This window comes from Parasteatoda tepidariorum, chromosome 5 (assembly GCF_982258835.1).
Source record: "Parasteatoda tepidariorum strain Cologne lab strain chromosome 5, Ptep-v5.0, whole genome shotgun sequence".
Lineage (NCBI taxonomy): Eukaryota > Metazoa > Arthropoda > Arachnida > Araneae > Theridiidae > Parasteatoda > Parasteatoda tepidariorum.
Genome location: NC_141759.1, coordinates 77,022,722 through 77,048,040, shown reverse-complemented (window position 1 = coordinate 77,048,040; position 25,319 = coordinate 77,022,722). Strand labels below are relative to the sequence as shown.

At 30.7% G+C, this 25,319-nt stretch overlaps 1 protein-coding gene across 1 annotated transcript in view; it reads left to right on the top strand.

Moving 5' to 3' along the window:
- Positions 1 to 24,760, top strand: part of LOC139426466 (uncharacterized) — a 51,265-nt gene extending 26,505 nt beyond the window's left edge. Inside the window, exons 8-10 of the mRNA XM_087162864.1 lie at positions 17,502 to 18,727; positions 18,836 to 19,444; positions 19,586 to 24,760. Of these exons, the coding sequence (XP_087018990.1) occupies positions 17,502 to 18,727; positions 18,836 to 19,444; positions 19,586 to 24,760 (7,010 nt within the window). The remainder of the gene's footprint in view (positions 1 to 17,501; positions 18,728 to 18,835; positions 19,445 to 19,585) is intronic.
- Positions 24,761 to 25,319: the final 559 nt, after the last annotated feature.

Below are 25,319 nucleotides of genomic sequence, written 5' to 3'. Positions count from 1 at the left end.
GTGACAAGTGTGAGATAATTCAATTTTATTCCTTACACATTGTTATTTCTTCCCACGAGTTACTACCACGCCAGGTAAGATAAATTTTTTCAGGAATAATTTTAAACGAAACTGGTGGAAGAAATTTCTATCACTTATCATTTTTCTCTTCCTCAAATTCGAGTGCGCTACAAAGCGTTTGGCGGACCTCTCAGCCAAGAATCTTTGCTTTTAACTTAAAGTTTTTTCATTCAATAATGTCGCTGTTAACCTCTTTAAGACGAGTAAATCATTAATACATTCGCACGGAATTAAAATAGAGATGGGGGGAAAAAATAAAAGCAGTTGCTTAAATGAGGTCTTGGCCTATTTGAAAAACCTATTTTTGCTTTTACTTTAATACAAATATATCTAATCAAAGTGTAGCTGTACATTTTTTTAACTATGTTGTGACGAATTAAGGAAATTAAGCAATAGTTATTCCTCCCAGGAGTAAATGTGAGACAGAAAAAGTGTAAAGGCTAGTAGTGAAGCCGTATTACATATAACTTGTTTTTTCGGGAGGAATAAATCTAATCTACTTTCCAAGTTATTAAACAATATCCATACCTAACAAATTGAACAGTCGTTGAGGAGGATTTAATAAAGTGGTAGTAAAGCAACATTTAAGTTTGGGAAGAATTTTCTAAAGAGAAACTATTACATACATCAAAAACATAATTAGTCAACATACAGATCTTATCTACATATTTTTCTTAATTATTAAATTGACGTGGTTGCTTTAAAAATGTTTTGGAAACTTTTAAACTTCAATATTTAATACGCCAAAACGTTAATAATGCTACCACTATGAAAATTGTTTCTCAACGGCCGTACAATTTGGCAGACATTAATGTCTCCGAGAGAGAGAGAAGCAATTTTATATATATCCTATAATTGAAAATAAAATCTTAGTAGTTACAGAAATTTTATTTTTTTCAAAAAATGCTGGAATTAAATGTCTTTCGTACCAGCTTTTTTTCCTTTCCGTTTTCATATATACAGAGATGCCAACTGGTCCGGACACGCCAATATAATTAAAAAAAACGGTAAATAACTGCAAAGTAAATTTTGCAAATATTTGACTATTTTTGCTTGCTTTTTAAAAGGTATGGCATGACAAAGAACTTTAAAGTGGTGAATAATATAAGCTTGCGAATTATTTAGTAATAGTGGTTGTTAAAAATCTACGAATTTGAATTTATTAAACCAAGAATCACAATTGATAAACTACCACTTTAAAATATATATTTGTTGCCCGGAGCAAGCTGGCACCTCTGTATCTATGTTACCGGCAAGTATGAAATCCGGCATTGCATAGAATGCCTAAAATTAGGCGGCAAAGTATGAAATGATTTATATTTCACACATTGCCTAGGCATTCTATAGAATGCCAAATGAGAAACCGGCAAATTATAAAATGCATCTCCGATTCGGCAAAATGTCATTCAAAAATGACAAATTTAAAACGTCATCCGGTTTGATATTAATTTATTCCTGGATATAATTACATTATTCGATATTTTAATGCTTACTGACGATAGATTACATTTATTCGATATTTTAATACTTACTGATGATAGATTAGAAGAAACATCAGTCTTTGAAGTACTGGGTAAATATATACCGGGCAATGGCACTTGACCTTAAAAAACATCAGTGCGCGGTATACCGGGCAAATGTATATCGGGCAGTGGCACTTGACCTTAAAAAAAACATCAGTGTAGGGTATACCGGGCAATGGCACTTGACCTTAAAAAAACATCAGTGTAGGGTATACCTGGCAAATGTATACCGCACTAGATAATGCACTAGACCTAGTATATATTTCGGACATTTATCAAAGGTCTAGTCATACTAGGTCTAGTTAAGTGCCATTCCCCGGTATACATTTGCCCAGTATATCCCACACTGATGTTTTTTAAGGTCAAGTGCCACTGCCCGGTATACCCTATACTGATGTTTTTTTTTTTAATGTCAAGTGCTATTGCCCGGTATACATTTGTCCGATACTCCAAACACTGATGTTTCTTCTAATCTATAGTCAGTAAGTATTGAAATATCGAATAAATGTAATTATATCCACCAATAAATTGATATCAAATCGGATGTAATAAATATTTCGGACATTCACCAAAGCGACTATGTGATTGTCAACAACCACAAATTTCGGTCATTCACAGTAACATGCACATCATTTACATAATAACCTCATCAGAACGTTTATTTCATACTTTGCTTAACTAGCATTTGGCATTCTATAGAATGCCTAGGCATTTTATACAATGTGTAACGAAAGTATGTAATAATTCTGACATTTCATACTTGCCTAAACACATCCGGCATTCTATACAATGCTTTGTATAGAATGCCGGATTGTAAATTTCATACTTTGCCGGTAACATATATAAGTATTCAGCATTGATTTCACCAACAAGTAAACTACTAACGGAATAGTTTAGATACCAGTTTTTTTAATCTTTTTTACCCTGATTGTCGCCACTGCGAGAATGCATAGGTGACTCGCGCATCTCAAATAAAAATTAATTCGTTACGGTTTACTCCTTTTTCTTAACAGATTCCCGGGCACTTATACGCTTATATTGCTCTAGGGAAATATGCTTATTGTTCCCGGGATAATATGCTTATATTGTTCTGGCAGTAAAGATAAAAATTTAATCATCAATTTGTTTAACCAATGCGTTTAGAACTAAATGCGATGGGAAAAAATCTTAAAAAGAAAATGTGACGTGTTCTAATCTGCTTATATTAGTGGTGATATCTGAGTCATTAAAGATTTCTTGTAAATAAAGTCACTTTTGTTCAGAAACAGTACAAGGCTGAAAATATATCAAAAGCAGTATTACATTTTAATCTATGAATGAATTACATCATCACTTTTAATTTATGCCATTAACTGTTATTTGTTGGGCTTTGGCATCGTTTTTATTTTCAAGTAATTTTGGCGTCTGACGTTTCTGCATCATTTCGTTCACTACTTACAATATAGTACAAAGAATTTGATTTTAAGTATATTGTTATTTGAAACTTCCAAAAAGCAAAATTATTCTGAATATTCAACTTCCCAATATGATAAGTTGCTAATCAGATGATAAGTTGCAAATCTGTATACATAAAGAACTGTTAAAACTGTTAAGGCCTGGTTTCTTAGAACAGGACGTCGTCAGCTGGAAATCAGCGCTAACCTCTGATTGGTTCATTTGTGAGTTTGATGGTATACGTCATCGAACGCTCATCTTGAACTACAATTGCCGTCCAACTCAACTGCAGTTGGATTACAGCGTGACGTTAACCACAGAAGCAATGGTGGACAACATCCAACAGCACATTGAAATCAGCCAAGATTTTGATTTTGACATTAAACATAGCTTCTTCATTAAACATAGCACTCTTCATTTAGCTCAGCTATAATGTGTTTTTTCTTGGACAAAGTCATTACTTGTTCTCTAAAACACTGGTCGACAATAACAAAATCAATACAAATTCGAAACAAATATTTGTTTATGTTATTAACGCATGCGCAATGAGAGATAATGTCTGCGTTGGACCGACTGCTCACGCTGAGCTAACAAAAAAGTATTTTTTTGGCGTCAGTTCTACTTCAACTCTCCGCTGACGCCCAGATAAGGCGCTTGTCCTAAGAAACCAGACCTTTACATAAATTGCTACCAGTTTATCCTCTTATAAAATGAAAGACTTCTGATTCGAGAAGAGGTTATTTCTAGAAACAATCTAGAATGAAAGACTTTGAATTCCATGTTGTTTTCTCAAAGAAGAATAAGTATCCATGAATACCGAATTTTTTTTAATAGTTGTTGCAAACATATAAGATTGTTAAATTTTTCTTTCAAAAACAAAAAAAAATGCAAGTAGTAAACAGTTTAAAGTTATTAATAGATAAACTGCACCTGAAAAAAACTGGAATGCCAAAGACGAACAAAAATGTAAAAAGTAAATAGTTAATCCACAATTCCTTTTCATATTTATTTAATTTCTATAATTATTAAAGCGTAGCCACAACCGGGACATGCAATATAAAATAATGATATTTATATAAAAATTTTAAAAACTTTATCCCCTTTAATAGTAAACTGTAAAAGATATGTTAGAAAAAGTTGTTAATTTTAATTCTTCAATAGATTTTTGACTTTTATCAATCACCACTTATTAGATTTTTAGTACTAAGTTTAACCCAATTGTGCCTAACGTTTCCTGAACATGACGCTGTTCATCTTTTTTCTCATGAAAAGAAGAAAAAAACTGATAGGGCAAGAGTTTTATTATTTGAATTTATTTTCCTGAAACAAGAAAATTCTGTTTATCCTAATATATTAATTAAATAAATATTTAAATACGGTGATGAAGTCAACGCATAGTTCTTTATAAAATTTACAGTGCCAGGTATCAGAAAGAAATATCCACTTGGTTGTAAGCATAGACACACATTAATTACCACTTTTTTTGTGCTGGTGTTTATGTTATGTAAGAGACGAAGATAAATTATTAAAATTAATAAAAGAAAAACCATCCTCCCCAAAAATCAAATTGTTCTCTTTAATGAAATTATTCCCATAGTCAAAAGCGCAAAATACCTTGGTCTGGTCATTAACAGCAAATTTAATTGGAAAGATCACATCAAAACAGTTATCAACAAAGCACACGCAGCCTGCCACAGATTACAAATCCTTCTTCAGAACCCCAAAATAGAACTTAGACTTAAACGTATACTCTACATCTCAATGATCCGTCCCATCCTAATTTATGCATCTCCAGCTTGGTGCAACATCTCCACATCACTCCCTAAAAAACTCAAAATATGCCAGAACAAAATCCTCAGGAAAATAACAAAAGCAAGATGGTTTATCCGCAATAAAAACATACATCGCGACCTCAACATAGATTCTTTAGATCATCACACTGCAAAACTAAATTTCAGATATTTTGAAAAAAACATAAATTGTGACACCGCAGGATTCAACGAAATTTTTACTTTTGAAAACTTAAGAGAAGACATAAATCTCAGGCCGATGGCAGCTTAATTTTGTAGTGACGTAATTTTATCTAAAATTCAAAATATTTAAATTCCTTTTACTTCAATTGCATTCCAATTACCAGAAAGAGCCACCCTAAAGATCACAATTCAAGACGAATGGGGAAAAGGCCGCTAACGGCCCCAGGGGCGATTCTTTCGTTACGTGTGTTACTTTTACACGACATATTTCAACTTTAACACTTATTATAATAAACTTGTTAGATATTTTTTATGTTTTTCTTAATTTGTTGTTAAATCTATGTGTGTTGTAAGTTTTCAAAACGAAGATTGAAAGCGCAAATTAATTTGATGTTGAAAAAAAAAATTTCTGAAATTTTGTTACGTGTGTTACCCTTTATAATGCTAGATATTTGAAACTTTGAATATATTCATTTAATTCTGTGAAGTATAAAGGCAAAAAATTAAGATATTTTCTTTTATAGAGAGATACAATATCGAAGCTGTGTTTAGTGATTTTTAAAAATTTCTTGCAACAGTAAAAACTTCTTAATTTTGGTGAAATTGGTGCGTTACGTGTGTTAACTGAACGTTACGTGTGTTACCCTCTGTGAATATTTCAACGGAGAAGTCATAAATGTTACACTAAAACATTTATTTATTTTAATTTAGCAGAAGAAAAACAATTTATTTTAGCAATTAAAATAGTCAATGGTCTGGAAAGATGGTTGTAGCCCTTCTTTATACTGGTTTAGAGAGTAAAACATAGCAAATCTTAGGCACATCTATTCCTTCAAAATCATTTCTGTTTGGAAACAAACATATGCATATTTTCCAATTATTTTATGCAAATATTACATTTTAAGTTTACAAGCATGTGCATTTGCGTCAATAATGTTCCCAAGATAGAGCATATGTCGTTTTAATTTCAGTTATAGGAGCACTTCCGATCAGGAGGGAACAGAAATTGACTTACTGACTATTTGTGTGCCACAATGTGCATCTATGCATCTTAATCAAGTATCTAACGATACTTACGCATAGATTTTATGCTTTGTATTACCGTTGCAATGTATTGATCTTTTCAATTAATATCTTTATTTCCTTTTGGCTAATATATAATACTGTTGTATTAGGCATGAGTTGATTGGTTAGCTTTGCAAACAACACTGGATAGCAAATAAATTTTTTTTGTATAACAACACAATGATAGAAATAACTTTGCTTTTTGCTTCGCTTTCAAGATTTTGTACTACACACCTATCCCATAGAAGGAACTTCTGCATGTGATATCGTAAAATATTTCCAAATTAATTTCTTTTTTTATATTTTGATTGACAGAATATGAAATAATTCAACCATATATTTATTTTTAAATTCTTAACTTGACTTATTACTATAGAAGGTTTCTGTTAGCTCATCTTCTGAAGTAGAATCGTTTTTAAACAGTCTTAAAATAAAAGTGTAGACGTTGTTTCACCTTTGTCTTTGCCTTAGGAAAATATTGTAAAGGACTCTATTTTAAACTCTTTAGGAGAGTATCGTCCAAAGAAACAGCTGCTGTGAATAACGGAACTGTGGCTGGATAGCATAATGCTGATTGAAATTCGTTTTGATATTCAAAAGAATATGCCATTGCAAAGTCAACTTGAATTTTCCTGGTTTTAATGCTAGATATATTTGTTTGGAAAGTATCACCTCGGATTCTTTTAACTCTTACGTATTATTGAAAGTTAGTCCAATTTTCAAGAGTTATTTCAAAACATTCTTCTTGCACATTTGTCATTATATATTTTTTATTGTGAGCTATTGTCATCTTTTTCTCATCTTTACCAAACTACAATAAATGATGGTTAGAAACCTATAACAAGCAATGAGAAATTTTTGTAAGTATCAGAAGCACCCTTCCAACAATTAGATCCAAAATTTCTTTTATTTTATGTACATAAATACTTCTACCATCACCATGTATTGTCATAAACTTAATTTTAGCCTTCCAGTTAAAGAATAAAAATTTCATGATATTTGTTTTGATTCTAAGTTTTACAGTAGCAATACATTTTTTAGTCATAAAGCACTAAATATGGAAAATTAAACAATGTTTAAGATGCAACTGACAAAAATCAGTATAAGCCTCTCTTAGAAACATTGTTAGATAGTTCTTTCGTTTTATTGCCCGTTTTTCCCCGTAATAATCCAGAAAACCAGCTCTTGTTTCAATACAAGTATAGTATAAACAATCTAACTTTTGAAGAAAATCCATTTATTAATAATTAAGTTCATCTGAAATACTTAGTGGTGAACCTTTTACATCATTATTAATCTGTTTTGAAAGTTCAAGTCAAACTTTCATTATTTCCTTATTTTCTTTCCTTTGAAGTGCAGAATCTTATGCTCTTTTCTTTTTTTCTTCATCTTCTTATTCCTTTAAATCTAGATGAGGACAGTATTTTAAGCTTATCCATTTTATAATAATCTAGCAAATGCAGTCGAAATATTCTACTTAAACATAAACGTATAACAAATAGAAGTTTGGGAAAACAATTTCCAAAAGTTTCAAAATTATCGTCTTATTATGCTGTTTTTTTATTAATGCTTATACCGACCTGATTTTACAAAAAACCACAATCTTACAATTCCGTATTTGTGGCATTGAAGTTGCGCGGCGGTTATAAAAAATGTCCGAACATGATTTAAATCTTTTATTGAAAATAAATAAATAATTAAAGTGCATAAGTACCTCTAACACACATAACAGTAACGCGCGTAACTTTTCGTTACGTGTGTTACCTTGAATAAAATTAATTATAAAATTTTAACTGTTGGCAGTTTTAATTCGAGAATTTTTTCCGTTGCATATCTTGCCTTCTTAATTTATAAAACAAAAAATTTTTAAATTTTCTTTTTTACTAAAGTTTTTACAGAAAAAAATGCAAAATTATGTTACGTGTGTTACTGGGAAATTAGACTATCTTGATTCATCGACTTTCAAACAAGCAAAAAAATTTAGGCCAAATTAAAAAAATACATTAAACAATGATAAAAGAGTAAAATAGTTATATTTATTACTAAAAACTATTTTATTGCTCTTTAATATTTTAAGAACTCCATTGGAATATAACATAACAAAGAAGAGAACTCCTGTTAAAATTCATAGTGTTCCACCTTTTGTTAGAATTCACATAAATATTTTTCGTAATTCAAAAAACTATCTTAACTATTAAAAAATGTACATCTTCTAGATTCCGAAATTGTGTCATTTTTGATTTTACGATAATTTTGAAAATTTAGTCACTCAGGACCACTTTTCGTGGAATCGCCCCCAGGCGCCCAGATAAATATTGATGATGATGATGATGATTATTAAAATTAAATATTTTTCAAAATATTTTTAAAAAGATATTAAAAGACGGAAAACAAAATAATGAATAGTATAATCTCTTCATCAGCTCACACGATTACATCCGCAAAAAGGAGTGCTTTCTAATATGGTATACATATAGCCAATGCAAAATATATCAATACAATAGTGAGAAGAGCAATAAAGAAATTGATATGAAAATAGAACACATTAAGTAAAAAATATATATGAAATAAAAGATAAGAAGCCAACTAATGTTATTACTGCAGTACTGAAGCGTATTTGATTCTTAGTTACCTTGGATTAGCCCGGAAATAGGTGTGCGAAAGGTAATTATATTATACTGGATAGTTTAAAGTTTACAATTAATAAGGTTGATATTTAATTATACAATTTTAATGATTTTAGAAAATAAACATTTATTTAAAAAAAAGAAACAGGATTTGCTCATTTTTCTCAGATTTTGGGCCATGGTGTGCCGAATTGTATTTGAACATGGTAAAAATATAAATTAACGAAGAATTTTTATTAAATTTATTGATAATAACACACAATTAACTCAATGATTTTATATAATTAATTACATTAATTGGGTATCCATTGTTTTTTATCAAATTTTGAAAGTTTGTCTATTTGTTTTTTGGATAAATAAACATTACAACATATTCTTTAAATTCTATTCATTTGATTAAAAATAGTATTTAAATAAAGTTTTTTTTTCGAAACATTAAAATTCGAAGTAATTAGTTTATTTATATTAAAATCAAAATAACTTCTTTTATCGTATAAATCAACAAAGCAACAAAAAAAATTTTATTTTTAAATACCTAAATCTAAAAAATTAAAATTAATAATATCATCATGATTAGGTAGCAAGATTAATTCCTCGGGGTAAATATTATTTAACAAAATAGTATAATCTTGAAAGTAAATCTGGAAGATAATTAAATCATCAATAAATTTAAAAGCAAATTTAATATTAAGAGTATAATTTTTTTTTCATAATAGTGCAAAAATAAATTAGCTAAGAGAGATAAAAAACTAGATTCTTGTGGTATTCCATCAATTTGAATAAAAATATGTTTTACTTTGTAAAGATAATTATTGAAAGGAAAAATTTTTTTATAGAATTACCCAATAATCAAAATCACAATTGAGGATGTTAAAATCAGATTAATAATAACTCAAAAGAGCATCTTTTCGTTTAGAAAGGGGTGTGCTATTGAAGAGATCCTGGAAATCAAAGGTCGCAGTAGAATTAATTTTATTTGCTTAATTAATTTTAAAGTTGGTTGATTATTAATAATAGAAGAAAAACCCTCTTTAATAATATTTTTAAGATGTTAGAGAAAATGGTGCTAGGTTTAGTTAGGTAACTATTAGACCCATTTCTGATTGTTCTAAATTTTTTACGAATTTTATGAAAGTTTAGACTGATAATTTAGTAAGAAAATTGTATAACGCTAATTTTAAATTTTTTTTATCGCTTATAAAGTTAAAAAAAATTTCATTATAATATTATTATTTAAATTACTAAGGTTAAAAGTTTTACTATTTCTTAACCCCTTATTTAATAGTTCGACATAGAATTTCTTACAGAAGATTGCATAATTATTGATAGCTTTACCTATGGGGGTAATTACAAATTTTTGAAGTTGTTTATGTAATCGATAAATTTCAGAAAAATTTTTTGAATTGTTACTGTTATTTAAATTTTCCTTATTATTGAAAACAAAGTTTTTAAAGTAATAATAAACAGCCCATTTATATTAGTAACTATAAGCAGTAATAATAAACAGTCAATAGTAATAATAAACAGCCTATTTCTAGTTAACATATCAAAAGATAAAGAGAATCTAATTGATATCTTCAAACAGAAATTATTAAGATCATTAAGAAAGTAATTTAGAATTTTATTAATTGATATATGGTAAATGGGTCTAAATTTTGTTCTTTTTATCATTAAATTCCCAAGTTCTAAGTTTTCTATAATTTTAAATTACCAGTTATATAATATGTTTAGAATATTTATCAACTAATTCAAAATATTTCTCTTCTTCACAGTGGTATTAATAATCGAATATATTAATTTTCAATAAATTTTTGCTAATATCATTAAATTAGCTATTTTTAATTATATTGCATTTTTGCAATATAATTAAAAATAGTTCTACGAAGAGATTTATTTTATATAAAGCTTTTAATTAGGTTCAAATGTTTTAATGGAAATAAATTTTATAAATTTTCAAAAATATTCGGAAATTTAATGTTGTCGAAAGTAGGGTTTTGAAAGTAAATAACAAAACATGAATTATTAAAATTTTTCTTTTTTTTTGGGGGGGGGAGGAATTTTATTCATTTTTGCTTTTACAGGATCGAAACAAAGAATTTTGAAGTGTAAATTCATGAAATAAAAGTTAATAATGTCTTGAAGCTTATATACATCATTATTCTTATGAGAGAAAACAAAATATTTTATTGGTTTAATATTATAATGTTTATATTAAAATCATTTTTTACATTAGAAATAAAGATTACATTGAATTTTTCACTATTAAGAGAGTTTTTATTACGTTTTATTTATTATTATTATGTTTTATTTCGTATATACTTTTTACTTAATGTGGTCTATTTTCGTATCAATTTTTTGAGCGCTCCTCGCACTCAAAAGTTTGATAAATTAAAAAATAATAACCTTAAAATTGTTGCTTATCTTTATTATGTAGCGTAAATCAAAATACTCACAATTGTTATTATCCATTTATAAACAAAACACCATAATCAATTCAAAAACATCATAATCACAAGAATTGTTTTCCTATAAATTTTATTCATTACTATTCTAAATAGGAACATTTATCGAAAATAAATTTTTTTGAGAAAAAAAAAGGTTTAAAGTCAGATCTTTCTTTCCAAAGACTGGTTTTAAAACTAAACACATATATTGTTTTTTTTTTTTCATTTAAGATTTCTCTTTCAAAGAAATTGAAAGGAGTCGTTTAGTTTTTCTTCTGCAAAATTAAATCTCAACGACTGTTCCAGTTTAATTCCACATTGTTTAACATTATTTTAAAATTGCGACTTTGTCAAAGTTCGATTTCTCAGGAATTAATAGATTTCGCTCAAATTTCGTGCTTCGCCATGTAAAATTGCATTCTTGAAAGTGATGTAAAAATTTGTATACCTTATAATACAAAATGTTTTTCCCTATAATTAACCCTTTCGCGCCGACTGCATACCTGCCAACTTTTAATCCCTTCCATTATGATTTTTCCCAGTGGTATTAAAATGAAATAAAAATTTTAATTTTAAGCAAAAAAATACGTTGTATTTGAAAAAGCTTATGCTGCCTACCATGATAGTAGCGCATATTAATATATATGCTTAATTTTTCTAAGAATAGTGGTGATGAAAATCATTAAAAATTCTATTTATAAAAGAAAAAAATAGTATATATTTACTACCACTTTAAAAATAAAAATAAAATTTTACCCCAAATGCGTAAAAGTTGGCAGATATGCGACTGTCACAAATACGTGCCAGCATAAAACCGTATCAATCAGGGTAAGAAGATAAAACTGGTAATCAAAGTATTTCTTTAGCAGTTTATTTGTGGGCGGAGTTATAATTGTTTGATTTATTTAATACACCATTACTTTAGTTCAAAATAAAACTAGTTATACTTTGAATTAACATTGATTACATACATGATTAAACAAACAATAATTAAAGTAAAAGCAAAGTAAGTCTGTCAAATTAGCAACGACTGCATTTAAGTTACCGCTTTTTATATTTAATTACAACTTGATTCAGATTTTGTACGAATGCTTTTCTGAATCACCCGTCTCTAAGGGGTTAAATTAAATAATTAATGTTTACTTAAAGTTATTTTTTGATGTACATTATTTTTAGCTGAACGAATTTTATAATTTTGTGCAAAAATGTTTCAATTTGTTTCATAAGTTCTCGAGATATGGTGAAAACGCATAAAGTAAAATTAACATTAAGGGGTCTTTGAACTGCTCTCCTGACCAAACTACTGGAACCATATTTCCCAGATTGCTGCTACTCCCTACATTGTGAGGGCTAGAAAACTGAATCCATCGAAGAAAAGGTGGGTTTATTCAGAGAAAGTAGGTTTTCGTGTCTCATTTCGTAAATTAAATTATCGTTTGCATTAATTTACCAACATATGAGTATTTGAGGATTAAATCATAAGGTTTTAGTCATAGTCCGTCAAGATCTGATCATTAGATCAAAATATTTTCCCGGTAATCCGTCTATTGTTTTACGCACCGTGCAACACCGAAGTAATTCCTGCTATCTATTGCTGTTTCTTTTTATTCTTACAAATAACGTATTTAATTCATCTAGATTTCCATTTTTCAGAAATTTTTTGTTTCTTTTGATAAAAAAATAGCAAACTTTTCTGCCAACGAACTTAAGAAAAATTATTATAATAAAATAAAGTGCGTTTGTCTGTGTCTCTTTTATAATGCCTGAGTTCCTTCTACCATCTTGAAGTTTAGGCAGTGGCAGCAATGGTCAGTACTAAAAATAGTTTAAAAAAATTTCTATTAAATCGTTCTGTGCAGACATTTGAAAAATAGAATTTTATCATTGGTTTAGAATTAGCTATTGATTAAATACAAATAAAACTGCAGATGATTCTGGTTTGCAAAATTTTTTAAAGATAATTTTTTATTGCTAACTTATATTATTTTTCTAAAAACTTCTGAAACCTTGTGTTAGTTTTGTTTATAATTTCGCTTTAAAAAGGTGGTTCTATTAAATAATGGGATACCAGTAATGGATGTAGTGTGAGTATTTCGATCCTGATTGGTTGTTGTAACATGGCATTTGTTTAAGTTAGTAACTGTTCTTTCCATTCTATTTCGAGAAAGCCAATCCTGTCAAGTAACAAATTCTCTTAAGTGACGCGTTATATATTCTTTCATAAAGATTCTTTCGCAAAGATTTCTTCCCATAGATTTCTCCACATAGATTTCACTTCTTTCACTATATAATTGTTACTTAGCACAAAGACAAGCACTAAGCCATGTAGAACATAAACCTAATATGAATCGAAGTTGCCAGGTATTAAAAGTAAAAATATATCACAGTTACAATGAAATAAACAGAAACAAATTGTGGGGGGAAATACATCTAACTGAAATAAAACAAATATATGTATTAAAATGGAAAAATTAATGGAGGGAAGCTACTTACTCATTTAGAGGAACCGTAAAAAATCCCCATGCTTAATTAATGGCAATGGTGTTTAATTAGTTCAGAGATGCCAACTGCTCCGGACACACCAAAACAATAAAAAAAAACGGTAAATAACTACAAACTACACTGGTTATCATAAATTAAGGAAAAATCACAAAAATAGCGATAACTCTTTCAAAAGTAAGCCAAACCGTGCAAAATTTGCATATGTTGTCCACTAAGAGTAGCTGAGTAAAATTGCAATATGCAAATTAGTGGCGCTGCACTCGGCTTACGTCATCTGCCTGGAGCATAAAAGTCCAAGTTTGAGAGAAAGCACACAAATTTTACTGTGATTGCGACATTGAAAATCTGAGATAGCCAATTCGTAATAATGACCTCTAGGCATCATTTGCCTGAAGAACTACGATGGAGAGCCATCGGGAGACTAGAGGCAGGGCAGAGTCAATCAGAAGTGGCCAGATGGCTAAATGTGAGTCCATCTGTGGTTCATAGACTTTGGAGGCAATTTCAAACCACAGATTCGGCATCTAGGAGGTTCAGTCAAGGACGGCCAACTGTTACGACCAGTGCCGATGACCGATATTTGACATTAAGTGCACGCAGGAATAGAACCGCTACTCCGACACATCTTAGATCCTCTCTTGCTGCAGCCACCGGAAGGTTGGTGTCAACGTCAACTGTGCGCAGAAGGCTCCACGAAGGTGGTCTGTATGCGAGACGACCAGCCATTTGCGTGCCGCTCACATCACGCCATAGGAGAGACCGTTTGCAGTGGGCCCGACAACATGTCCACTGGACGTCAGATCAATGGAGGCCTGTTCTCTTTACGGATGAGTCCAGGTTTAGTCTAGAAAGTGACAGTAGACGTTATTTGATATGGAGAGAACCTGGGACCCGTTATCATCCATCAAACATCCGTGAAAGAGATGCATACGGAAGAGGCAGTGTCTGTGTTTGGGGAGGCATATCCTTAGGAGGGCGCACATACCTCCATGTCTTTCCAAGGGGAACCGTGAATGCTCAGGTTTATCGAGACAACATCCTTGATGCTTATGTGCGCCCATATGCCGGGGCAATTGGTGATTGCTTCCTGTTACAGGACGATAATGCAAGACCACACAGAGCTCGCATTGTTGATGATTATCTTCAACAGGAAACAATTACTCGCATGGAGTGGCCAGCTCGATCCCCGGACTTGAATCCTATCGAGCACGTTTGGGATGCTCTAGGGAGGCGTGTATCTGCCATCAATCCGCCCCCTCAGACCCTTGCCACGCTTGCAACTGCTTTACAAGAGCAATGGCTCTCACTTCCTATTGAACTGATAGACCGCATAATTGAAAGCATCACACATCGCTGTTTGTGCTGTATTGCTTCTAGAGGCAATCATATTCCATATTAAAGGTACTTTTTCTATTGCAAACCGATACTTCCAATTTGTTTATTTTATACATGTGCTAATTTCTATACTACTATTAATGTCTGATAATTTCTTTTTATGTTGTTTAATACCTTACTATGTGTTGTATATTGTGGGTAAGTTTCATAAAATTCCATGTGTAATTTCTTGAGTTATCGCGATTTTTGTGAATTTTCCTTAATTTATGATAACCAGTGTATATTTTACAAATATTTGACTATTTTTGCTTTCTTTTTAGAAGGTATAGCATAAAAATTTACTACAAAGTGGGGAATTATATAAGCTTACGAATTATTTAGAAATAGTGGTGGATAAAAATCTACTAAATTGAATTTATGAAATCAAGAATCACAATTGGGTATAATATGAAAAAAGCACAACTACTTCCACTTACTAGGAATAAGATTTACCTTTTAGTTTAATTAATAAACTGAGTTTTAAATATGCTTACTAAATTCATAAACTTCGGTAAAACAACACTATAAATTATTTCCAAAGAAACTAGACTAATACAATTCCAACCTTGCGAGTAGCGACTTATAACAAGACATTTCGTTTGATGCTTTTACTTGTTGCTAGAAATCAGGTTCGCAAAAATGCTGTTTACTAGTTAAATTTAGTAGGAATAGGCTATAGTATACCCCAATTGATAAACTACCACTTTAAAATATTTATTTGCTGTCCGGAGCACGTTGGCATCTCTGTTAGTCTTACTAAGCACACATAAGTGGTTTTGCGGTAATTCGTGCAGTTTTAATAGATGAAGAAAAAAACTTATATAAGTAGTACTATAATATAATAATAGCTATAAGTACTACAAAACATAACTTATATAAGTAGTAGTTGGGATAATGCATTACAGTCCCTGGACAAATTATTAGACGTACTATGAGATTCTAAGTAGAATCTTAATTACCAGGGGATAATATACAGCTTTATTGTTTTAAAGCGGCAGAAACCGGTTTGCGCTTGTTTACGTTCGTGTAACAATTGGTTAACATTGTAGTTGCAATACGTTAAAAATAAATACAAAAAGAAGGTACATAAAAAATTTCCTGAATAAAAACCCTGCATATAAACTCGTTACAAACCTACAGTGAGTCTAATAATTTGATCTAATTATTACAATATAATAATACCTGATATAATATATATATATATATATATATATATATATATATATATATATATATATATATATATATATATATATATATATATATATATATATATATATATATATATATATATATATATATATATATATATATATATAAATAAATGCAAGAAAACACTAAGAAAGTTAAGAAAAACAATAAGTTTCACTAATTTATTTAGAAATAGTGTAAATATTGAAATAATAAAAACTAATTTTTTTTTTTTTTACTTATTATTTCCCACCCCCTTTTTTTCATATGTCTATAATTTTTCTTTGTTTTATATATATATATATATATATATATATATATATATATATATATATATATATATATATATATATATATATATATATATATATATATATATATATATATATATATATATATATATATATATATAAACCGGTTTCAGCCGCATAAAGACAATAAACTGTATAGTATCACCTGATAATTAAGATTTTACATAGAATCTTATAGTGCGTCTGACAATTTGATCAGAGACTGTATATTAGTATATTTAGTAATTATAAAAACTGCATTAATTCTGCTCAGTTTGAATATAGATACTATTGAGAGAGGTTTTTTACTGCCCCTCTAAAGGGATACGTATTATAGAAAATTCTTTGTCTGTGGTAAATTTCGACTATCATGAGTTGACCCAACGCCTCCTATAAGTGAAAGCCTCCACACGAATTTTTATAGGTAGTCCGATCAGACCACTATGAAAGTAAATCAGTTTACAAAAGAGCCATTTAATAGTAAATCTACCAAACATTTGAAAGTGATAGTAAATATATGTCTAAAAAATTTTGTAATTTATGAATATAATTGTTTGCCTTATTTATTTATCAACCACTACACAGATTCAATTCTCAAATATGCATGATACATTTCTCTCAATTACTTTTAAAATAGAAATTGGGCTCATGCGCACAACTGGTTCGCTTTTTAAATAATCTGCGCAGACTACTTATAGAATCCGGTGTGGAGGCTTTCTTAGTGATTACATAATTTTAAAAAGATTGTTACAACTAGCTTAACTGTTTCCGATTTTCATTTTATTTTTGAAATTAAAATTAGTATTTTTTGTTTTCAGGAATGTTCTAAGGACTCAAAACATGAGCAGATTTGAAGATAAATTGCTTCGTACCTTTACTATATCTATGGTGAATTCATAATAAACTGTTACAAACTTGTTTTTTCAAAAGACGATACCCTTTTAACAGAACTTGTTTGCAATAACTTTAAATGTCATCCAATTTATTTCTATTATAATTTTTCTTTCATTTTTGATAGTTTGGCCAATTCTAATGGATAAAAAAAACATGGAAATCGATATCCAAGTACAGCAGCTATTAAAGTTGCTTAAGTCTGAGAAAGCAGCCATCATCGATCTATTTCTGAAATACGATGGACGAAGCCAAGGCTGTACTTACAAAAATATTTTAATAGCTATACGAAATGCTATTAAAGCCAATGATGAAGTTAACTTTAAAGAATTATCCTGCATTTTGGCATTACTGAGTGATGTAAACATCTTCCCCAATTTAATTTCCTGCTTTCAATGTGATGATAATCCCTTTAAATTGTCTAACGTAGTTATAATGGCTTGTAAAGACGAACGATTGGAAATCTTGAACCAAATATTCAATGATGATTCTTCGATTATCAGTGATCTCTCCACTAAAGTTGGTGGAACTTTTCCTTTGCCTGACGATAATGATGAAGAAAGTCACAATGCCTTTTATTATGCTGTGCGCTCAGGAAATACGAAACTTCTTGAAGTTTTAATGAAGAAGTGGCCATTGGATTATTTTTCATCACACGCTGAAGAACTGTGCTCTCTCCTGTCAAATAGCTTGAATGAGTTATTGTTAAAAAATGTAGACATATCAATCGAAATGAAGATATTTGTAAACAGTTTTTTACTCGATTACTACTTCGAGGAAAACCCTCCGTCAGACTCAAATGATTATTCTCATGATAATATCCAAGAAAGAATGTCACTCATTTTGGAGTATAGTGACTCACTTAAAATAAATTTCTCAAAATGCGAATCTAAAGACGCGGTGATTTTTTTGGCGAAGCGCATTGCTCTGAACTTATTCACTTTGAAAAAAATGCTGAAATCTACATACGACAGAATTCCTTGGGAAGAGATGGAATACCACCTAATTTCATTCATCAGATACCTGAGCAATCAAGGAAGTTATATCAACTGCTTTATAACAGAAAATGACTTCGTAAAATATCTTGGTTATTTTTGTGAATGCATGGTTAATGAAACCAAAGGAATCAAAGACGTTGATATTAAAGCTTTAAGTAAACTTCCAGACATTAGACGTTGCGATGTTGTAAACGGCATTACTGTTAAACATCCATATTTTAAAGAATTTTATCAAAATTATGATTACATTCGAGACTACGAATCCCTAAATATTATTAAAAAGTATGTCGACATAGTGAGTGAAGTGAATCCTTTAGAAAAAGGCGGGAAAATTGTCATTATTAGGGCCTTGCAAGTACTGGGGGAGAACTTAAAAAATTCGCTCCAGTCACCTAATCTCTCTTTCACAACAAATGAATTTTTGAAGTTTTTTATCCCAAATAAAACAAGTAAAATTTTAAAGATTTTGCGAGACTCTTTTTCGCATGGCTTTCCCTTATCAACCGCTCAAGAAATTGAGAGCGTTTATGGTTCCGATTTCTACACGTGCGTTAAGGATGATGTGAAAAGTTTAAACTACGGAATCACTTCTGTTCTCCAGAAAATAAAATTCAAATCTGTCAGATCTTTGTTGGAGAGAATTTGCAATTGCGAAGACGTAGATTCTTTCAAAGACATTTCTCGCATGATTCGGCTGATAAGTCTTGAGGAAGACGTAGAAAACTTTTTACCGAATAACGCCGATTTAATTGAGGTCGAAAAACTCATATCTGATTTAGACGAAATGATAAAGGTAAAAACACATTATGAAGAAATTATCTTTTCAAAATTATCAGATATAATAGATTTTGAAAAGAGCTATTTAAAAAATCTCGGTAGTGAATTTGCTACAGCTCTTTCATTGTTAGTTCTAACGCGCCTTCCAGAGTACCAAATGCATAGTTTTTTTATTTCTATGAGGAAGATGTTTATTAGGCACACTCTGAACAACATAAACCCTCATATGATATCACGGGGCTTAGCAAGAATTGGAATATTAGTCAATGAATTAACCAAAAGTGGGAAATGTAAAGTAGATGAACTGGATTTATTAAAATTCCACTCCACTATTTTCGAGATTTTTTACTATATCGAAAGACAGGGACACGAAGTCAAACATCTTCAAAAACTCAGGAAAACTTCTGAAAAAACAGTAAAAATAAACTCTGGGAAAATAAAAAATATTGAAAAATCACCTTCAGTATGTTATCAAGACATCTTATCGGATGATATTAAAGTTTTGAGAAAAATTGTAAGCGAGCATAATTTTTCTGAAAATAACATTGAGTCTTTTTTGAGGTATGAAAATAATTTAAAAGTACAAGCAGAAATTGAAATGCTTATTTTATCTATTTTATCCAGCTTAGAGTCTTCTAATCTTTATTTAATTGAAAGTCAGTTGTCTACAAATGATAATCCCTTATTGGTTGGGAGATATCTGAGGAATTATCTAGCTCATGGGAATTCTCTAGTGGATATTTTAATGGATTCAACTCAATTTATATTTTTATTTGCTTTGAAAATTATCAAAAATGATATTTATCGAAACAACAATTTAGTGATCAGACGCATAAGGAATAAATCGAAATCAAAATCCATCGTAGAAAATCAAGAAAGATTGTTTAGTGCTCTGTCAAGTAATTCATTTGATAGTGTGATAAATTTAATTAGAGAAGGAGCTGATGTATATGGGAGAGATAGCAACTTGATGACAACTTTACATTTTGCTTCAAAATCTTCCAACGTTAATATTATAAAGTTCTTAATTAACTACGGTTTGAATCCAAACGTTAAAGATTTTCACAAAAGAAATCTTCTCCATGTAGCTGCAGGATCTGGAAATTCTGTCATAGTTAATTACATTATAGACGAACTTAAAATAACAGTTGAGGAACAGTGTGCGCAAAACCAATCAGCGCTCCATGTAGCAATAGAAAATGGCTGCATTGATATCGTTGAAATTTTACTGACACACAAATCTGTAATTAATGCTGGCCCATTTTTTATGACACCATTATACACCGCTGTAGTCAATAATAAAATAAAAATTGTTGAATTATTTTTTCAAGAAATAGAAGATATAAATTCAATTAGAGTTGTACAGGGATTTAATTTTTTTCATCTAGCAGCAGAGATGGGTCTCCTAGACATGGTGGTTTATTTTCTTGGTAAAGGAGCTGATGTCAATTCTGTATCGGATAAATTGGTCACAGCCTTACACCAATCAGCTTATACTGGTCATCTAGAAATTGTCGCAACTTTGATTTCAGAAGGAGCAAATGTAAATGCTGAGGATTCATTTAATCGCACTCCACTGCATTACGCTGCTATGAATGGTCAGTCATTGATTGTTGAAGTTTTGCTGAAACATGGTGCAGATTTAAAAGCTTTAGACAATGAAGGACATTTACCATTGCATTTTGCTATAATGAAAGGAAATATTGACACATTAAAAACTCTTTTAAAACATGAAGCAAGTATTAAAGACGTTACGACAAAGCGTTCTTCTATATTTGGGTTTGCCATTCCTCATGGGAACTTAGAACTTATAGATTTTTTAATTGATAATGAAGCACCCATTAATATAAGAGACTCTAATGGTTTCACTCCTCTTCATCTAAGTATACAAAGTGGTTCAATAGATATTTCTCTGAGATTAATTGAACGTGGAGCTGAAATTAATGCCGTGACCAAAAATGGTTTTACACCTTTGAGTCTTTCAATTCAACTAGGGTATTTTGAGATATCTGATAAACTCTTATCTGAACAGGCCGATGTTACTACTGTTGATAAAAACAGGCAATCATTATTGCATATGTGTATCACATCTTTTGAAATTCGGAAATTAATGAAAAGCGATTACGAAATAAATGATAAAGATAAAGATAAAAAACTAATTTCTTACCGGAGTGGAACTAATTTATTTAAAAGGCTTGTTCAAAAGGGAGTCAGTGTTGAAAATATCGATATCTTTGGTATAACTCCTTTACACTTAGCTTGTCACTCCGGTTACATTGATATCGTGCAATACTTAATAAATATATTGACTCACATTGATATTCAGGACAAAAACGGATATACACCATTACATTACGCTATTTACAACAATCATCTTGAGGTAGTTAATATACTGATAGCGAGTGGAAAGTGTTCCTTAAAATCAAAGACATTAAGAGATGATACTGCATTGAGCATATCTTCAGAAAACAATTACGAGGAATTAACTCGGTTTTTGATCAATAAAGAAGCTGATGTAAATGATGGTAACCCACTCTACAAAGCTCTAATGCAAGGACATCAGGATATATGCATTCTTCTCCTGCAAAATAAATACACTGATATTGATAAACAGTTTAGAGACAGAGGTGAAACTCTTCTTCAGACTGCTTCAATAAAAGGCCTGGAACGGGTGGTTTCGTGTTTTTTAGGCAAAAAGAAATTTTCAAAATCAGTTGACATAAGAAACTCTTTATTTTTTGCCATTCAGCAGGGTTACGATGGCATTGTCAGCCTTTTATTAAATCGCAGAGCTGATGTGAACATAGTTTTTGAAAATAACGTTTCCCCTTTGCACCTAGCATCTTCACGAGGCCATTCAGAAATCATTAAAATATTGTTAGATAGGGGAGCTGATTCCAATAAACAGAATTCACAATATCGAAAACCTATTGAACTGGCTGTATGGTATGGTCATTTGGATTCGGTAAAAGTATTTTTCCAGAATACAATTGTAAGCGTAAATGAAAAATTATATGAAAACTATACTCTATTACATTTTGCTGCTGAACGTGGACACCTAGACATAGTGGAATTTCTAATTAACGAAAAAGCATCATTAAATGCAGCAAACAGCTTGGGCTCAAAGCCCATACACGTCGCAGCACGTGAGGGACATCTGCACATTGTCGAATACTTTATTCAATGCGACGAAACACTAGTAACAGAACGTGGGTGCTCAAACACGACTCTTCTACACTATGCAGCTCAAACAGGTCAGACAGATATTGTTAAATATTTAGTTCAAAAGGGAATTGATGTCAATGAGCCTAGTGATGATGGAGTCCGACCCATTCATATAACCTCATTGTTTGGTTTTGAAGAAGTACTCAAAGTACTTATTGACAATGGTGCTATTTATGACTGCACTTTTGATGTCTTTCAAAGAACACCATTACTTCTGACTGATAATGAAAGTGTTAAAAAAACATTGCTGATGATAGAAGAACTTTTTCACGCAGTTAAAAGTAACAATATTTCGAATGTAAAATCACTCATTAATAAGGGAGCTTGCGTCAATGCAAAGAATTCGAAGAATGCTACACTTCTGCATTATGCTGCATGGAAAGGAAATGCTGAAATTGTTCAAGTTCTATTGGAAAACAATGCAAATCATACCCCATTTGGAAAAAATCGTGCTACTCCGCTTCATTATGCGTCAAAGTCTGGAAAAATTAAAATAGTAAAAATTCTGTTAGAAAATGGTGCTATGTATAATACAATGACAGCTGATAGGAAAACTCCCTTAGATTTAGCTTCAAGCGAAGATGTTATTGCTGTATTAAAATTAATCGATAATGCATTCGAGAATGTTCAGAATTGCAATATTCAGATTTTAAATAGTTTCGAGAATTTTGAAAACTCTAATTCATTTAAATCGTTAGCGTGTGCAAAAAATAAGGAAGGAAAAACTCTAATGGCTTGTGCTGTTCTCCTTGATTTCCCTAACTTAAAACATCTCAAAAGTATATTTTTAAAAAATTTTGAAGCCTTGAAATCTAAATGTACCAATTTGTTTGAAAAAGAAGAATTCAACGAAGCTTTAAATACGCTCAACAACTTTCAGAAGAAAACATCCCAAGCTTTTGGTTTAGAAAATCCCGCAATGTTGGAATCCGAAGAACTTTCCGCAAAAATACTGTCTCAACAGCATAAATATCAAGAGGCACTTGATAAATTTCAAGCAATATTTCAAAAAAAGAAAAAGATGTTTGGGCTGAACGACAGTCGCACTTTGAGAACCCATTTCTTTATCGCTTTAAATCTCCACTGCTTAGGTAGAAATTTAGAAGCAATGGAAATTTTAAAGGATGTTCACTCGCAGCAATGCAAATTATTTGGATCAGATCATTCTGACACTTTGATTACACAGAGTCATATGGCAACAGTTATGGATGAGCTTGGTCGTCATAAAGAAGCACTGAAAAAAAATAACACTGTGTTTAAAAAGCTTCTTTCAATGTTTGGTCCAGACAATCTTCTAACTATACAAGCCCAAGAAAGTCTCGCAAATAGTTTTCATCGCTTGGGTAAATATAATGACGCTCTGTCTGGCTATAAATGTGTTTACGAACTTAGAAAGAAAAAACTAGGGCAGTTTCATACAGACACTTTAATCTCACTTCATAATGTAAAACATGTGTTGTGCATTCAAAACTTGTGTGATGAAACGCTCAAAGACTTTCGAGAAGTTTTACGTATTCAGGAGAAAGTTCTGGGTCCGAAACATGTCGTCACATTAAGGACTGAACATCATTTAGGTGTGTTCTTATTAAAAAGGGGTAAATTGAAGGAGGGTCATGAAATTTTAAAAGAAAATGTTGAAAAGCAAAAAAATATCTTTGGAAGTGAGCATACAGTACTTATGAAATCAGAACGAGCTGTGGAAAAGATTGATATGCTCAATTTGCATACATCAGCAGATTTGAATAAAACCAATGAAGTTCCGACATCAAATGAATCGCTTATAAAAGAAACTTTAAACTTCGCAAACATTGATTCCGACGGGAGGACAATTCTTCATTTCGCTGCAAGCGAAGGTCATTTATTTTTAGTGAACGATGCATTGCAGAATGGATGTAATGTTATGCACACAACCCGAAAAGGAAATACGCCTTTGCACATTGCATCTTCCAAAGGTCACGCTGAAATTGTTGAAAAACTTTTAAAGCATGCAAAAGAAAACAACTTCGATCAATTGACAACATTTATAAATGCTAAAACAATAAATGGAGGAAATTCTGCATTGCACGCAGCTGCTAATCTTGAAACTGTTAAGATTTTGCTTAAATACGGTGCCATTTATAATGTACAAAATAAGGAAAGTAAAACACCAAAAGATTACGCTACAGTAAAAGAAATTTCTGATTTTCTACAGCTTATTGATGAATTTTTCTTTGGTGCTTTGATCGGAGATAGCAAAATCATATCCAAATTCAATGATTTTGGATCAGAAGAAAAACTAGCAGTTTCAAATGCAAGAAATGAACAGAATCGCACATTGATCCAAGTTGGTGAGGCCAAAGGGCACAAAATTCTAATCAAAGAGATTGAGTTAATTTTAACAAGTTAATTTTAACAACATAAGTAACTGAACACTGAGTTAATTTTAACAACATAAATACAAACAATTATTTTGCAAAGCACCTTAAGAGAATTGTATGTTTCTAAAGTCTCGTTTTTGTTTTCATTGTATTTTTAGTTACTATATACTTAATTTTATATTATTAGTAAACAATTGCAAAACCTGTTAGCTGCTTTCTTTTCTGTTGACAAAACTCGGAAAGGGAGTAGCTTGATTAAATTTGTATAAAAAGGCCTTTCAACTCGAAATTTCTTTTTAAAAAATTTAAACATATATAAGTAGACAGGAATATTTTGAAAATTGCAGGAAAATCTATAGATGCAATGATATATGCAACTTTTTTCTGATAGTGGGTTTTGCACCTAAATGATATTTGCAACTGAATGATATGTGAAGTTTTTGTAAGATCTACTGTTATGATCTCGTTTTCACATACATAGTTGCATGCAAAATGTACAGGGTCTGTTCGAAAGTAATGCCACTGATTATATGTGCATCCATAATGAATTGTATTGGTATCGGCTGCAGGGATCGGTAATAGTGGCGA